The 19,517-nt window shown below is 33.3% G+C and overlaps 2 protein-coding genes across 3 annotated transcripts in view; both read right to left on the reverse strand.

Moving 5' to 3' along the window:
- Window positions 1-15,865, reverse strand: part of LOC139495338 (uncharacterized) — a 46,597-nt gene extending 30,732 nt beyond the window's left edge. Inside the window, exon 1 of the mRNA XM_071283643.1 lies at window positions 15,750-15,865. Within this exon, the coding sequence (XP_071139744.1) occupies window positions 15,750-15,774 (25 nt within the window). The 5' untranslated portion in view covers window positions 15,775-15,865. The remainder of the gene's footprint in view (window positions 1-15,749) is intronic.
- Window positions 1-19,517, reverse strand: part of LOC139496278 (neogenin-like) — a 229,785-nt gene that overhangs the window by 120,554 nt on the left and 89,714 nt on the right. The gene's annotated exons all lie outside the window — the stretch shown is intronic.

Below are 19,517 nucleotides of genomic sequence, written 5' to 3' on the forward strand. Positions count from 1 at the left end.
GTAAGGTTGTCGCATATCAAATGAAAGAACATAAAGCGTACATTTCAAATTTCAAATTGACGTCTCCCAAAAATGGGTTGGATGGGGTTATTGAGTGCAAAAAATAAATTTTCTTTTAAGTTAGGGTTGTTGTATATCAAATGAAAGGTCATGATGTGTACATTTGAAATATCAAATTCCTGACCTCCAAAAAATGGTTGGATGGGGTTATTAAGTGCAAAAATCAAACTTTTTAGAACATGGCGTTGTCGCATATCAAATGAAAGCTCATCTACCCTGTGTTACATATATCATACTTCCGATCTCAAAAATGTAGGCGGATGAGGTCATTAAGTGTAAAAAACGAAGTTTCAAAAGGTATACTTGTCGTATATCAAACGAAAGGTCGTACAAAGAACATTACGAAAACATCACTTTACAGGAAAGACCTTTCAATTGTTTTACAAACAATTGAGATACTAGTTTTTTTCTTTTTTTTCTTCCAACATTTTTTTGACATGCCCGCCTCTTTTTTCTATTGAAGTTATTAAGACCAAATATGGACCATCGCTAGACCTCACTAAGATGTATTAACAAATGACCTTGTTAAGGATTTCATCATCCCCTTTAGGAGTTATCTCCCTTTTATTGATTTTTTTCAACATGATCCCCCCTCGTTGGTTATAAAGATATCATGACCTTAATTGGACAAAATGTAGATCTCATCATGATGTATTACCATATGAGGCTGAATAGGATTCCATCATCCCCTATGAGAGTTATATCCCCTTGAAACAATTTCTTTCCTTTGCATTTTTCTCAAAAAGTATTAGAGATAGAATCGATTTGAAAACGGCTACATGTACAGGAACAGATGGCAATGTTAATGAACATATACAATCATTTTGCTATTAACCCTTATAAGGAGTTATTCCCCTTGAAAAATTGTACACAATTTTAGAAAAAAATTATTTCGAGAACCGGAAGTGGTAGAGACTTGGGACCTTCACCAATAATCTTTAATGCATGTGACCTTCAATATGCACCCAAGGTCAAAGGTCACCGAGTGCAAAATAAAATTACGCTGCAATTTCAAGCTTACATATTAGGAAAACGATAAGACTTTGCTGCATACATACAGCGTATAAAATGTTCCTCTCGACGAGCTCTACATTTTATATAATAAGCCCATAAAGGTCCGACCGTCTGTTCAAAAGTTACAACGAGATGATTCTTAAAAGTATAGTATTTTGTGTATATCTTTTTAAAGGTAACAGATATCAACCTACTATAAACTGCAAAGATGATCAGTAATTCAAGACCTTCAATTTGAGGTCAATGTCAGGTCATGATGAAATTTCACCTTGACCTTCACAGTATACTATGACCTTGACCTTGTGATATATGAAAGGTCAAGTGGTCCTGAGTTGAATGGTGATAGTCCCATGTCTCTATGACATCCGGTTCTTAAGTTTGGTATTGCATCATATATTTGATGATTAATTGTGACCTTGGTGAACTTTGAAATTGTCCCAATTCTTTTTCTATAATGTTGTCCTTCAACTGTAGATCATTTATCATTTAACAGATTTGAGATATCTATTGTCGTTGTAGAGATAATGCAGTTTGCAGTTTTGCGAGCGGAGGCATGTATTTTTGAATCAACAAGAGCGTACCTCCTAAAATGTTTTAGAACTTGAAGAGGTTGACATAGTTATATGTTTGACCAAATACCAAAAACATTCCATGGAAAAAAACACCAAAAAATCAATTAGAAATTTTCAAGTTTTGCATTGACTTTGTAAGTTTCATAACTTCTATTTATATAGTTGATATTGCATCATTATTTGCACTTTGTCAAATGGGGTCATCTGATATATCAAATTGAAGGTCTTAATAAACTCTACTTAAAAATGAAAATTTTAAACCCCCTTTTCATCCCAGGAGGACGGGTGGGGTCATTTAGTGCAAACATTCAAATTTCTCAGATGGTAAGGTTGTCGCATATCAAATGAAAGAACATAAAGCGTACATTTCAAATTTAAAATTGACGTCTCCCAAAAATGGGTTGGATGGGGTCATTGAGTGCAAAAAATAAATTTTCTTTTAAGATAGGGTTGTTGTATATTAAATGAAAGGTCATGATGTGTACATTGGAAATATCAAACCCCGACCTCCAAAAATTTGTTGGATAGGGTTATTAAGTGCAAAAATCAAACTTTCTAGAACATACAGTTGTTGCATATCAAATGAAAGCTCATCTACTCTATGTTATTCCGATCTCAAAAATGTAGGCGGCTGAGGTCATTAAGTGTTAAAAGTGGAAAGTTTCAAAAGGTATGCTTGTCGTATATCAAACGAAAGATCGTACAAGGTACATTACAAAAACATCACTTTTACAGGAAAGACCTTTCAATTGTTTTACAAACAATTGAGATACTAGTTTTTTTTTAAGGTCTTTCCCCTACATGGGAAAGACCTTATTGTTTTTTAAGGTCTTTCCTCTCCGCGAGGAAAGACCTTATTGTTTTTCTCCTGTTTTTTTTTTTTTTTTTTTTTTTTTTTTTTTTTTTTTTTTTTCATCCAGCATTTCTTTGACATGGCCTCCCCTCGTTTCTATTGGAGTTATCAAGACCAAATACGGACCATTGGTAGAACTCATCATGAAGTATTACCAGATGAGGCTGTGTAGGATTTCATCATCCCCTTTAGAAGTTATCTCCCTTTTATTGGGTTTTTTTTACATGGCCCCCCCTCGTTGTTTTTAAAGATATCATGACCTTATTTGGACAATAGTTAGATCTCATCATGATGTGTTACCATATGAGGCTGCTAAGGATTTCATTATTCCCTATGAGAGTTACGTCCCCTTGAAGCAATTTCTTTCTTTTACATTTTTCTCAAAAAGTATTCAAGATAGAATTGATTTGAAAACGGAAACATGTACAAGACCAGATGGCAATGATAATGAACATATACAATCATTTTGTTGTTAACTCTTATAAGGAGTTATTTCCCTTGAAAAAATATACCCAATTTTTGAAAAATTGTATCTCGAGAACCGGAAGTCGTAAAGACTTGGGACCTACACCAATAATCTTAAGTTCATGTGACCTTTAATTTGCACCCAAGGTCAAAGGTCACCAAGTGCAAAAAAAAAATTACGCTGCAATTTCAAGCTTGCATATTAAGAAAACGATAAGAGTTTGCTGCATACTTACAGCGTATAAAATGTTCCTCTCTATGAGCTCTACATTTTATACACTGAGCTCAAAAGTGTCCGACTGTCTGTTCAAAAGTTACGACGGGATGATTATTAAAAGTATAGTATTGTGTGTATATCTTTTTAAAGGTAACAGATATCAACCTACTATAAACTGCAAAGATGATCAGTAATTCAAGACCTTCAATTTGAGGTCAATGTCAGGTCATGATGAAATTTCACCTTGACCTTCACATTATACTATGACCTTGACCTTGTGATATTTGAAAGGTCAAGTGGTCCTGAGTTGAATGATGATAGTCCCATATCTCTACGACTTCCGGTTCTCAAGTTTTGTATTGCATCATATATTTGATGATTAATTGTGACCTTGGTGAACTTTGAAATTGTCCCAATTCTTTTTCTATAATGTTGTCCTTCAACCGTAGATCATTTATCATTTAACAGACTTGAGATACCTATTGTCGTTTTAGAGATAATGCAGTTTGAAGTTTTGCGATCGGAGGCATGTATTTCTGAATCATCAAGAGCTTACCACTTGAAATGTTTTATAAATTGAAGAGGTTGACATAGTTATATGTTTGACCAAATACCAAAATCATTCCATGGAAAAAAACACCAAAAAATCAATTTGAAATTTTCAAGTTTTGCATTGACTTTGTAAGTTTCATAACTTCTATTTATATAGTTGATATTGCATCATTATTTGCACTTTGTCAAATGGGGTCATCTGATATATCAAATTGAAGGTCTTAATAAACTCTACTTAAAAATGAAAATTTTAAATCCCCTTTTCATCCCAGGGGGACGGGTGGGGTCATTTAGTGCAAACATTCAAATTTCTCAGATGGTAAGGTTGTCGCATATCAAATGAAAGAACATAAAGCGTACATTTCAAATTTCAAATTGACGTCTCCCACAAATGGGTTGGATGGGGTCATTGAGTGCAAAAAACAAATTTTCTTTTACGATAGGGTTGTTGTATATCAAATGAAAGGTCATGATGTGTACATTTGAAATATCAAATTCCCAACCTCCAAAAATTGGTTGGATGTGGTTATTATGTGCAAAAATCAAACTTTTTAGAACATGGCGTTGTCGCATATCAAATGAAAGCTCATCTACCCTGTGTTACATATATCATACTTCCGATCTCAAAAATGTAGGCGGATGAGGTCATTAAGTGTAAAAAACGAAAAGTTTCAAAAAGTATGCTTGTCGTATATCAAACGAAAGGTCGTACAAAGAACATTACGAAAACATCACTTTTACAGGAAAGACCTTTCAATTGTTTTACAATTCTAATGTTTTTTTTTCTTTTTCTTTTTTTAAGGTCTTTCCCCTACATGGGAAAGACCTTATTGTTTTTCTAATGTTTTTAAGGTCTTTCCCCTACATGGGAAAGACCTTATTGTTTTTCTTCCGTTTTTTTTTCTTTTTCTTTTTTTTCTTCCAACATTTTTTTGACATGCCCGCCTCTTGTTTCTGTTTAAGTTATTAAGACCAAATATGGACCATCGCTAGACCTCACCAAGATGTATTACCAAATGACCCCGTTAAAGATTTCATCATCCCCTTTAGGAGTTAGCTCCCTTTTATTGATTTTTTTCAACATGGCCCCCCCTCGTTGGTTTTAAAGATATTATGACCTTAATTAGACATAATGTAGATCTCATCATGATGTTTTACCATGTGAGGCTGCTAAGGATTTCATCATTCCCTATGAGAGTTATGTTCCCTTGAAGCAATTTCTTTCTTTTACTTTTTTTTCAAAAAGTATTCAAGATAGAATCGATTTGAAAACGGCAACATGTACAAGACCAGATGGCAATGTTAATTAACATATACAATCATTTGTTGTTAACCCTTATAAGGAGTTATTTCCCTTGAAAAAATATAAACAATTTTTGAAAAATTGTATCTCAAGAACCGGAAGTCGTAAAGACTTGGGACTTACACCAATAATCTTAAGTTCATGTGACCTTTAATTTGCACCCAAGGTCAAAGGTCACCGAGTGCAAAAAAAAATTACGCTGCAATTTCAAGCTTTCATATTAAGAAAACGATAAGAGTTTGCTGCATACTTACAGCGTATAAAATGTTCCTCTCGACGAGCTCTACATTTTATACACTGACCTCAAAAGAGTCCGACTGTCTGTTCAAAAGTTACGACGGGATGATTCTTAAAAGTATAGTATTGTGTGTATATCTTTTTAAAGGTAACAGATATCAACCTACTATAAACTGCAAAGATGATCAGTAGTTCAAGACCTTCAATTTGAGGTCAATGTCAGGTCATGATGAAATTTCACCTTGACCTTCACATTTTACTATGACCTTGACCTTGTGATATTTGAAAGGTCAAGTGGTCCTGAGTTGAATGGTGATAGTCCCATGTCTCTACGACTTCCGGTTCTCAAGTTTTGTATTGCATCATATATTTGATGATTAATTGTGACCTTGGTGAACTTTGAAATTGTCCCAATTATTTTTCTATAATGTTGTCCTTCAACTGTAGATCATTTATCATTTAACAGATTTGAGATATCTATTGTCGTTTTAGAGATAATGCAGTTTGAAGTTTTTCGAGCGGAGGCATGTATTTCTGAATTATCAAGAGCTTACCACTTAAAATGTTTTAGAAATTGAAGAGGTTGACATAGTTATATGTTTGACCAAATACCAAAAACATTCCATGGAAAAAAACACCAAAAAATCAATTTGAAATTTTCAAGTTTTGCATTGACTTTGTAAGTTTCATAACTTCTATTTATATAATTGATATTGCATCATTATTTGCACTTTGTCAAATGGGGTCATCTGATATATCAAATTGAAGGTCTTAATAAACTCTACTTAAAAATGAAAATTTTAAACCCCCTTTTCATCCCAGGGGGAAGGGTGGGGTCATTTAGTGCAAACATTCAAATTTCTCAGATGGTAAGGTTGTCGCATATCAAATGAAAGAACATAAAGCGTACATTTCAAATTTCAAATTGACGTCTCCCAAAAATGGGTTGGATGGGGTCATTGAGTGCAAAAAATAAATGTTCTTTTAAGGTAGGGTTGTTGTATATCAAATGAAAGGTCATGATGTGTACATTTGAAATATCAAATTCCCGACCTCCAAAAAATTGTTGGATAGGGTTATTAAGTGCAAAAATCAAACTTTCAAGAACATGGTGTTGTCGCATATCAAACGAAAGCTCATCTACTCTGTTCCATATTTTTTTTTTTTTTTTCATCCAGCATTTGTTTAACATGGCCTCCCCTTGTTTCTATTGGAGTTATCAAGACCAAATATGGACCATCGGTAGACCTCATCATGAAGTATTACCAGATGAGGCTGTGTAGGATCTCATCATCCCCTTTAGAAGTTATCTCCCTTTTATTGGTTTTTTTCGACATGCCCCCCCTCGTTGTTTTTGAAGATATCATGACCTTATTTGGACAATAGTTAGATCTCATCATGATGTGTTACCATATGAGGCTGCTAAGGATTTCATCATTCCCTATGAGAGTTATGTCCCCTTGAAGCAATTTCTTTCTTTTACATTTTTCTCAAAAAGTATTCAAGATAGAATCGATTTGAAAACGGCAACATGTACAAGACCAGATGACAATGTTAATTAACATATACAATCATTTTGTTGTAAACCCTTATAAGGAGTTATTTCCCTTTGAAAAATATAAACAATTTTTGAAAAATTGTATCTCGAGAACCGGAAGTCGTAAAGACTTGGGACCTACACCAATAATCTTAAGTCCATGTGACCTTTAATTTGCACCCAAGGTTAAAGGTCACTGAGTGCAAAAAAAAATTACGCTGCAATTTCAAGCTTTCATATTAAGAAAACGATAAGAGTTTGCTGCATACTTACAGCGTATAAAATGTTCCTCTCGACGAGCTCTACATTTTATACACTGACCTCAAAAGAGTCCGACTGTCTGTTCAAAAGTTACGACGGGATGATTCTTAAAAGTATAGTATTGTGTGTATATCTTTTTAAAGGTAACAGATATCAACCTACTATAAACTGCAAAGATGATCAGTAGTTCAAGACCTTCAATTTGAGGTCAATGTCAGGTCATGATGAAATTTCACCTTGACCTTCACATTTTACTATGACCTTGACCTTGTAATATTTGAAAGGTCAAGTGGTCCTGAGTTGAATGGTGATAGTCCCATGTCTCTACGACTTCCGGTTCTCGAGTATTGTATTGCATCATATATTTGATGATTAATTGTGACCTTGGTGAACTTTGAAATTGTCCCAATTATTTTTCTATAATGTTGTCCTTCAACTGTAGATCATTTTTCATTTAACAGATTTGAGATATCTATTGTCGTTTTAGAGATAATGCAGTTTGAAGTTTTTCGAGCGGAGGCATGTATTTCTGAATCATCAAGAGCTTACCACTTAAAATGTTTTAGAAATTGAAGAAGTTGACATAGTTATATGTTTGACCAAATACCAAAAACATTCCTAGGAAAAAAACACCAAAAAATCAATTTGAAATTTTCAAGTTTTGCATTGACTTTGTAAGTTTCATAACTTCTATTTATATAATTGATATTGCATCATTATTTGCACTTTGTCAAATGGGGTTATCTGATATATCAAATTGAAGGTCTTAATAAACTCTACTTAAAAATGAAAATTTTAAACCCCCTTTTCATCCCAGGGGGACGGGTGGGGTCATTTAGTGCAAACATTCAAATTTCTCAGATGGTAAGGTTGTCGCATATCAAATGAAAGAACATAAAGCGTACATTTCAAATTTTAAATTGACGTCTCCCAAAAATGGGTTGGATGGGGTCATTGAGTGCAAAAAATAAATGTTCTTTTAAGGTAGGATTGTTGTATATTTCTCCTGTTTTTTTTTTTAAGGTCTTTCCTCTTCCCGAGGAAAGACCTTATTGTTTTTCTAATGTTTTTTTTTCTTTTTTTTTTTTCCTTCCAGCATTTGTTTGGCACGCTCTCCTACCGCTTCTATTGGAATTATCAATACCAAATTTGAACCATCGATAGACCTCATCATGAACTTTTACCAGATGAACTTTTGTAAGATTTCATCATCCCCTTTAGAAGTTATCTCCCTTTTATTGATTTTTTTCAACATGGCCCCCCCTAAATGTTTTAAAAGATATCATGACCTTATTTGGACAAAAGTTAGATCTCATCATGATGTATTACCATATGAGGCTTCTAAGGATTTCATCATTCCCTATGAGAGTTATGTCCCCTTGAAGCAATTTCTTTCTTTTGCATTATTCTTAAAAATCATTCCAGATAGAATCGATTTGAAAATGGCAGCATGTACAAGAACAGATGGCAATGTTCATCAACATAAACAATTAATTTGTTACTAAGCCTTATAAGGAGTTATTCCCCTTGTAAAATTGTGTACAATTTAAGAAAAATTGTATTTCAAGAACCGGAAGTCATAGAGACTTGGGACCTTCACCAATAATCTTTATTTCATGTGACCTTTAATATGCACCCAAGGTCAAAGGTCACAGAGTGCAAAATAAAATTACACCGCAATTTCAAGCTTACATATCAGGAAAACGATAAGACTTTGCTGCATACATACAGCGTATAAAATGTTCCTCTCGACGAGCTCTACATTTTATATGATAAGTCCAAAAATGTCCGACTGTCTGTTCAAAAGTTACAACGGGATGATTCTTAAAAGTATAGTATTTTGTGTATATCTTTTTAAAGGTAACAGATATCAACCTACTATAAACTGCAAAGATGATCAGTAGTTCAAGACCGTCAATTTGAGGTCAATGTCAGGTCATGATGAAATTTCACCTTGACCTTCACAATATACTATGACCTTGACCTTGTGATATTTGAAAGGTCAAGTGGTCCTGAGTTGAATGGTGCTAGTCCCATGTCTCTAAGACTTCCGGTTCTTAAGTTTGGTATTGCATCATATATTTGATGATTAATTGTGACCTTGGTGAACTTTGAAATTGTCCCAACTCTTTTTCTATAATGTTGTCCTTCAACTGTAGATCATTTATCATTTAACAGATTTGAGATATCTATTGTCGTTGTAGAGATAATGCAGTTTGAAGTTTTGCGAGCGGAGGCATGTATTTCTGAATCAACAAGAGCGTACCTCTTAAAATGTGTTAGAAATTGAAGAGGTTAACATAGTTATATGTTTGACCAAATACCAAAATCATTCCATGGAAAAAAACACCAAAAATTCAATTTGAAATTTTCAAGTTTTGCATTGACTTTGGAAGTTTCATAACTTCTATTTATATAGTTGATATTGCATCATTTTTTGCACTTTATCAAATTGGGTCATCTGATATATCAAATTGAAGGTCTTAATAAACTCTACTTAAAAATGAAAATTTTAAACCCCCTTTTCATCCCAGGAGGACGGGTGGGGTCATTTAGTGCAAACATTCAAATTTCTCAGATGGTAAGGTTGTCGCATATCAAATGAAAGAACATAAAGTGTACATTTCAAATTTAAAATTGACGTCTCCCGAAAATGGGTTGGAGGGGGTCATTGAGTGCAAAAAATAAATTTTCTTTTAAGATAGGGTTGTTGTTTATTAAATGAAAGGTCATGATGTGTACATTGGAAATATCAAATCCCGACATCCAAAAATTAGTTGGATAGGGTTATTAAGTGCAAAAATCAAACTTTCAAGAACATGGTGTTGTCGCATATCAAACGAAAGCTCATCTACTCTGTTCCATATATCATAATTCCGATCTCAAAAATGTAGACGGATGAGGTCATTAAGTGTAAAAAGCGAAAAGTTTCAGAAGGTGTGCTTGTCGTTTATCAAACGAAAGGTCGTACAAAGTACAATACGAAAACATCACTTTTACAGGAAAGACCTTTCAATTGTTTTACAAACAATTGAGATACTAGTTTTTCTCCTGTTTTTTTTTTTTTTTTTTTTCATCCAGCATTTGTTTAACATGGCCTCCCCTTGTTTCTATTGGAGTTATCAAGACCAAATATGGACCATCGGTAGACCTCATCATGAAGTATTACCAGATGAGGCTGTGTAGGATTTCATTATCCCCTTTAGAAGTTATCTCCCTTTTATTGTTTTTTTTCGACATGGCCCCCCCTCGTTGTTTTTGAAGATATCATGACCTTATTTAGACAATAAATACATCTCATCATGATGTGTTACCATATGAGGCTGCTAAGGATTTCATCATTCCCTATGAGAGTTGTGTCCCCTTGAAGCAATTTCTTTCTTTTACATTTTTCTCAAAAAGTATTCAAGATGGAATCGATTTGAAAACGGCAACATGTACAGGACCAGATGGCAATGTTAATTAACATATACAATCATTTTGTTGTTAACCCTTATAAGGAGTTATTTCCCTTGAAAAAATATAAACAATTTTTAAAAAATTGTATCTCGAGAACCGGAAGTCGTAAAGACTTGGGACCTACACCAATAATCTTAAGTTCATGTGACCTTTAATTTGCACCCAAGTTCAAAGGTCACCGAGTGCAAAAATAAATTACGCTGCAATTTCAAGCTTTCATATTAAGAAAACGATAAGAGTTTGCTGCATACTTACAGCGTATAAAATGTTCCTCTCGACGAGCTCTACATTTTATACACTGACCTCAAAAGAGTCCGACTGTCTGTTCAAAAGTTACGACGGGATGATTCTTAAAAGTATAGTATTGTGTGTATATCTTTTTAAAGGTAACAGATATCAACCTACTATAAACTGCAAAGATGATCAGTAGTTCAAGACCTTCAATTTGAGGTCAATGTCAGGTCATGATGAAATTTCACCTTGACCTTCACATTTTACTATGACCTTGACCTTGTAATATTTGAAAGGTCAAGTTGTCCTGAGTTGAATGGTGATAGTCCCATGTCTCTACGACTTCCGGTTCTCAAGTTTTGTATTGCATCATATATTTGATGATTAATTGTGACCTTGGTGAACTTTGAAATTGTCCCAATTCTTTTTCTATAATGTTGTCCTTCAACTATAGATCATTTATCATTTAACAGATTTGAGATATCTCTTGTCGTTTTAGAGATAATGCAGTTTGAAGTTTTTCGAGCGGAGGCATGTATTTCTGAATCATCAAGAGCTTACCACTTAAAATGTTTTAGAAATTGAAGAGGTTGACATAGTTATATGTTTGACCAAATACCAAAAACATTCCATGGAAAAAAACACCAAAAAATCAATTTGAAATTTTCAAGTTTTGCATTGACTTTGTAAGTTTCATAACTTCTATTTATATAATTGATATTGCATCATTATTTGCACTTTGTCAAATGGGGTCATCTGATATATCAAATTGAAGGTCTTAATAAACTCTACTTAAAAATGAAAATTTTAAACCCCCTTTTCATCCCAGGGGGACGGGTGGGGTCATTTAGTGCAAACATTCAAATTTCTCAGATGGTAAGGTTGTCGCATATCAAATGAAAGAACATAAAGCGTACATTTCAAATTTCAAATTGACGTCTCCCAAAAATGGGTTGGATGGGGTCATTGAGTGCAAAAAATAAATGTTCTTTTAAGGTAGGGTTGTTGTATATCAAATGAAAGGTCATGATGTGTACATTTGAAATATCAAATTCCCGACCTCCAAAAATTTGTTGGATAGGGTTATTAAGTGCAAAATCAAACTTTCAAGAACATGGTGTTGTCGCATATCAAACGAAAGCTCATCTACTCTGTTCCATATATCATAATTCCGATCTCAAAAATGTAGACGGATGAGGTCATTAAGTGTAAAAAGCGAAAAGTTTCAGAAGGTGTGCTTGTCGTATATCAAACGAAAGGTCGTACAAAGTACAATACGAAAACATCACTTTTACAGGAAAGACCTTTCAATTGTTTTACAAACAATTGAGATACTAGTTTTTTTTTTTGTTTTTTTTTTTCATCCAGCATTTGTTTAACATGGCCTCCCCTTGTTTCTATTGGAGTTATCAAGACCAAATATGGACCATCGGTAGACCTCATAATGAAGTATTACCAGATGAGGCTGTGTAGGATTTCATCATCCACTTTAGAAGTTATCTCCCTTTTATTGTTTTTTTTCGACATGGCCCCCCCCTCGTTGTTTTTGAAGATATCATGTCCTCATTTGGACAATAGTTAGATCTCATCATGATGTGTTACCATATGAGGCTGCTAAGGATTTCATCATTCCCTGTGAGAGTTATGTCCCCTTGAAGCAATTTCTTTCTTTTACATTTTTCTCAAAAAGTATTCAAGATATAATCCATTTGAAAACGGCAACATGTACAAGACCAGATTGCAATGTTTATTAACATATACAATTATTTTGTTGTTAACCCTTATAAGGAGTTATTTCCCTTGAAAAAATATACACAATTTTTGAAAAATTGTATCTCGAGAACCGGAAGTCGTAAAGACTTGGGACCTACACCAATAATCTTAAGTTCATGTGACCTTTAATTTGCACCCAAGGTCAAAGGTCACCGAGTGCAAAAAAAAATTACGCTGCAATTTCAAGCTTTCATATTAAGAAAACGATAAGAGTTTGCTGCATACTTACAGCGTATAAAATGTTCCTCTCGACGAGCTCTATATTTTATACATGACCTCAAAAGTGTCCGACTGTCTGTTCAAAAGTTACGACGGGATGATTCTTAAAAGTATAGTCTTGTGTGTATATCTTTTTAAAGGTAACAGATATCAACCTACTATAAACTGCAAAGATGATCAGTAGTTCAAGACCTTCAATTTGAGGTCAATGTCAGGTCATTATGAAATTTCACCTTGACCTTCACATTATACTATGACCTTGACCTTGTGATATTTGAAAGGTCAAGTTGTCCTGAGTTGAATGGTGATAGTCTCATGTCTCTACGACTTCCGGTTCTCAAGTTTTGTATTGCATCATATATTTGATGATTAATTGTGACCTTGGTGAACTTTGAAATTTCCCAATTCTTTTCTATAATGTTGTCCTTCAACTGTAGATCATTTATCATTTAACAGATTTGAGATATCTATTGTCGCTTTAGAGATAATGTAGTTTAAAGTTTTTCGAGCGGAGGCATGTATTTCTGAATCATCAAGAGCTTACCACTTAAAATGTTTTACAAATTGAAGAGGTTGACATAGTTATATGATTGACCAAATACCAAAAACATTCCTTTAAAAAAAACACCAAAAAATCATTTTGAAATTTTCATGTTTTGCATTGACTTTGTAAATTTCATAACTTCTATTTATATCGTTGATATTGCATCATTTTTGGCACTTTGTCAAATGTGGTCATCTGATATATCAAATTGAAGGTCTCAATAAACTCTACTTAAAAATGAAAATTTTAAACCTCTTTTTCATCCCAGGCGGAAGGGTGGGGTCATTTAGTGCAAAAATTCAAATTTCTCAGATGGTAAGGTTGTCGCATATCAAATGAAAGAACATAAAGCGTACATTTCAAATTTCAAATTGACGTCCCCAAAAATTGGTTGGATGGGGTCATTGAGTGCAAAAAATAAAGTTTTCTTTTACTATAGGGTTGTTGTATATCAAATGAAAGGTCATGATGTGTACATTTGAAATATCAAACTCCCAACCTCCAAAAATTGGTTGGATGGGGTTATTAAGTGCAAAAAGCAAACTTTTTAGATCATGGCGTTGTCGCATATCAAATGAAAGCTCATCTACCCTGTGTTACATATATCATACTTCCGATCTCAAAAATGTAGGCGGATGAGGTCATTAAGTGTAAAAAGCGAAAAGTTTCAAAAGGTATGCTTGTCGTATATCAAACGAAAGGTCGTACAGAGAACACTACGAAAACATCACTTTTACAGGAAAGACCTTTCAATTGTTTTACAAACAATTGAGATACTAGTTTATTTCTTTAATTGTATGTGATTGTATTTTGTAATTTACCTCTTGTTTCACATGTCAATGTGACGGAGTGTTTTTGAAATAAAAGCATATTGTAATAAACTATATTCATTTTGAATGTGGTATGGCATTATGATGTATCGAAAGTAATTCCTAATTATGTATATGTGAACATGGCACATTAGGCAAATATGCACACAGAAGTGTTGAAGCTTGTAATATTGTAACTTTCATTCATTCATACATTCAGAGTTCACGTGTGTTGATAGACATATCAGACAAGGGTGCGTCGTATTGCAATATTTAATTGTGTTGATTACTTAGCTCTAGCATTATATTAAAGTATGTTTAACCAGTACACGTGGCTTGTCTCTCATTTATTATATATATAGGCTACCAACGTTACAAAGCTCTTACTTCGAACAGTTATAACCATCTGTTGGTCGTTAATACCAGTTAATGCAGACATGTACCAATATAGTTTACTGTAATCTTTATTTTGTCAGCCTTAAGATAAGATGAATCGAGAAAACAAATTGTTAGATAGAAACAAGCAAGGATTGCTCAAGCTTATTAGAAAAAAATGTGAGGTACCCATGATGGCTTGTATATGATGTCAACTACAGATTTGTCTTGGTTATTATTTTATATCGTGATTGCACCTTATGACTGTTTTAAACAGAGGTGCCATTCAATTTTTAGAAAAGAATAAACAAAACAATATTGATCATATGAATATTTCGGTTTTCGCAACAAACCAGTTAATGATTTTTTCCCCCAATGAGCAGATATTACATAGAGTTTCGACTTTTCTCGTTTTAAGTTAGTCTTGGCTACTTGTATTGGTTAAATTTTGGTTTAACTCAATGTGACCTTAATCACTATGCTTTCAATTTGATCAAAAACAAAATAAATACATTTTAATACAAATGTATTCATAATTCTTTTTTTTTTAACTTTAAAAGTCAAAACGAAATAAAATGATGATTTTTTTTTTTGCTCAGTTTACAATAAGGAAATGGCATTATGAAAAAGAGTTAAGGTTCATCATAACAAATGGACAAATATGGCCGTATTTTCACCTCAAAAACTTCTCTGTGTACAGACTTACCTGTGTTGTTTGGAAAGTTTTAATACCTAGCATCCACTAGATATATAAAAGTTAAATGCATGCATTTTGTGTTTAAGAAAGATAAAATCTTTCTTGGTTTTTGATGGGCATTTTTTTTCCTTTCTGCAGAAGGTTCAAAAATAAACAAACACCTGAATTACTTTGATACTGTCCACTCATTGACTCAGATAAACTCTTTAACTCACCTGTAGTTGTGAAGATACCTGGTGTCCATGTCAATTAAGGACAATGAAAACAATACAAACCGGTTTTTTACCTGAGGGAGTATCTCAAAGTTGTACCACAACTTAGTCAATTTTCACACCTTTTGCATGAAGGAAAAAAAATGCCCATCAAAATCCAAAAGAGATTTTATCTTTCTGAAATACAAAATGCATTTTACTTTTATATATCTAGTGGATGCTAGGCATTAAAACTTTTCCAACTTTACAGGTAAGTCTGTACTCAGAGTAATTTTTGGCATGTAAATACAGCCATATTTGTCCGTTTGTTAATCATGTGATATCAGCGTCAAACCAATCTTTTTGAAAAAAATAGTTACCTCCATCCGCTTTCCGCTTACTCATTTTATTGTCGTTGCTCAGCTGCAGACCAGGTCTAAGGCTTCAAGCAAGTTACGCGACTTTGTTTTCTTCATTTTGCTGGTCGATATCGAAAGCTATAAATTGGAGTTTCCCTAGTTGCTATAAATAGATGGTACAATTATAGTTCAACATTTAAATATATTGAAAGAACATAACAACGAACAGAAAATCAACTGTGCTGATTATACTGGGCGTTATTTGTTTTTTTTTACTCAAAACATATTTTGTTTTTATAATGTTTAAAAATAAAAACTATCTTCTGTACAGCATGATACAATGTAAACTGCATAGAATTTTTTTTTATTATTCCAATCAAGGGCCCTTGGTGGGCAGCATAACATGTACACATAAAACAATATATCATGATTTGTAACAGAAAAACATTTTTTTTATGTTATAGCCGATTTCATTGAATGTGTAGCCAAAGGTAATATATATGGTTAGCTTGATTTTTAGCTGAACCGTGAAGTAATTATTAGGTCAGGTATACTACCCTCCTTTTGAAGTAGCCTAGTCCAATAGACATATAGATTGGTTATCTGCGGGACTAGTCTACTCTGAAAGGAGTGTAGTTTACCTGACCTAACAATGACTTCACGGTTCAGCTAAAAATCTAGCTAGGGATTAGGGACGAGTTTCTCGTATTATGATTATGTATGGTTGATTGGGATTCTGGAACTAAGGTTGATAAATATTCCGGAGTAATATTATTTTTCATCTTGTAAAAATAAATTAATCTGTGGGCCTCCCTTCGATCTTTAAGCTTTTCCCAACCCGTTTCGAGATATAATCTCTCTAGGAACACCAACCTTGTACCCCCAGTTACGATCCTGGCAGCCTCTGTTTGTACTTTTTCAATCTTATCAATCAAAAGCTGTGTGTTGTTGTCCCAGATGACATCAGCATATTCTTATAATGGTCTTGTATATGTTAGGTATATTGTCTCGAGTGTTCGTCTGTCAAGGATGAATTTAAATTTCCGTAGAACATTCAGTCGTGTGTACGCCTTTTCGGTTATTACATCAATATGTTTATGCCAAGTGCCATCGTTTGAAATATGTAATCCAAGGTGTTTATGGGTTGATACCTCAGTTACAGTTACGTTGTCCATGTTAAAGACCAAACAGCCTATTGTTTATGCGCATCAACTAACGCAACTTGGTAGTGACATAAAAGCTCTATGACGTTGTTTCTAGCAATGAAAAAACGTCAAATTATAACGTCCTATTTCGCGTTTTTTACGGATCCAACATGTTGTACGCTTAAAAATACGTCTCCAAAATAAAGAGGAATCAAGCGTCGAGTGGAAATTTAACACAAATGAACAAAAAAGATACTACACTGTATTTAACCTTCGTTCTAATAAAAACAATAAAATATAACTTTTGATCTCTACTTTTTTGCGCCGATCTGCATTTCTTTTTTTTTATTCTTTCACATGCGTAGATTTTGTCTTGTAATTCCGCCAATATGCATTTCATTTTTTTTTATTCTTTCATTTTGTCTTTCATTTACGCCGATTGTGTACAGGTTACCGGGGTTATTAGATAGGTGAAATTTATTTTTATATCTAATTTATGTTTTCTGGTCTGTGCGGCCGTTCGTTCGTTCGTCCGTCCGTCTGTCCTGCTTCAGGTTAAAGATTTTGGTCAAAGTAGTTTTTGATGAAGTTGAAGTCCTATCAACTAAAAACTTAATACACATGTTTCCTATGATTTGATCCTTCAAATTTTAATGTCAATTTTTCAAAAGTTTTAAAAATTGAGTATTCAGAAGGTCAGGCCGATAAAAAAATTGAGTATTCAGAAGGTCAGGCCGATAAAAAATTATTCCTAGAAGTTTCGACATACTGGCAACGTATGCATGTAACTAATGTCTGGATGATTCTCGTAAAATAATGTCCGACCTTGTAATGAAGTTAAAATTTATTTACACTGCTTATTTGACCAAATCTTATAATTATGACAAAGGGTCATTGTCGTTTTTTATTTGTTTCATTTCAATTTGTCTTAAGAAGATATGATAAACATTTCGCCTGATCTGACTGAAGCTTACGGTTAATTTCCTTCTGTATGTAGATCATCACTTTAGTTAGTTGCTTGCTTTGTTGGTATATTTTGTTAATGTCCAATTGAATTATCATATATACAGGTTTACATACCTATTTATGAAGATGTCAATCTTAATTACAAAGCTTGAATAAACATTTATACAAACAAAGCAAGGAAGCCAACCAAAGTTTTACTCTACATGCAGTAGGAAATCAGCTGTAAGGCAAAACATAAATTTAACTTATGACAAAAACAATTGCTCCAAGAAACATATCCAACATAAAATCTCTCCCTTTCATTTAGCTAAAACTTTGCCTAGAAAGATTGAAAATAAATTTCGATTTTCAATTCCGGCAACAACCTTGTCTTTTTTTTTAATTTACAAAATTAGCAAATTATATTTATTATATTTTATCCTGTTGGAGAAATCTAACTTTGTAGTTTTCAACAGAAAATGATTTCCAAATTAATTTTTGAATTAAAAACTTTTTGTATTTTATGTTTACTGTCTCGTTTTTTCAAAACATCGTCATGTGAGGTAGTAATAACAGGGATTGTATTTCATGATAGATGTATAACGTTTTAGAATCAAAAACATTAATTCATATATTATACCTATAATTTTAATTTCCCTATATCTTAAATATTCAGAAATAATGACTTCACAAACTAGATGGAATAATTTCTATACGTTCGTCTTAGTCGGGAAATATAATGGTATAAAGAAGTCCGTCCATGCTTTGCGTGTCCGTCTGTCAACAGTAGGAAATGAGTTCGTTACGGCAAACTTCTGAAATTGACACGAAAAAAACACACACATTTAGTCTGCTATAGTCAAATACTCTGTAGTTAGCCAGTGCCATCTTTCCTTTATTTTCAAGAATTTTGCTAATGACGGACAGAGAACAGTCAAAAACAGACTTTCCTAACAAAAGCGGCGAGAAAGGTTATTTCAATCAATTTTTCATTCCGACGGATGGGGGTTTCTGAAGGTTGATATTATGCGGCATCAACATCATAAGATCTAATACTGACACATGCATTTAATCTCTTGTATTACCAGATAATAAAGTAGGTGATTATAGTTGTTATTCTTGGAAATTTAAATGTGGGTTTCAAACGTCAAATTTGCGATTTTTTTTCAAATAGTTCGCCAGTAAGAGAAGTTTGTACTATGACGTCAGATGCGATGTTCTGGAGAAAGACAACTCTTTTCTTCGAAACGAACAAGAAAATAACATGAAAATTGCTCATAACTTTTTTGAAAGGTCGGTGACATACACTGTTTTTGGCTTTATTTTGAAGAGTACACGTGGCACTTTCCTTCTTTAAATTATTACAAAGAAATCACTGGTAGATATTTTTTGATACTGGAAACGTTTTTCATTTTTACGTTTTATTTTTGGCGTGAATGAAATAAATCATATTTTTAAAGATCAAAACAATATGAGGCTTAAACTCTTGAACATGTGTTTGATAGATACAAATCTACTGTTTAATGTGAAACAAGAATTATGCTTGTAAGTTTGATATAAAGGATTTTTGGAGAGTTTATATAACAAGCAAATATGATGCCAATATTCAGGAAAACACGAAACTGAGGTTGCTATAGCAACAAAACTAAGTCGGTGACCCCAAAATTTTTTCATCATTTTTTGTTATTCAAATCATGAA

Source organism: Mytilus edulis, chromosome 11 (assembly GCF_963676685.1).
Source record: "Mytilus edulis chromosome 11, xbMytEdul2.2, whole genome shotgun sequence".
Taxonomy (NCBI): domain Eukaryota; kingdom Metazoa; phylum Mollusca; class Bivalvia; order Mytilida; family Mytilidae; genus Mytilus; species Mytilus edulis.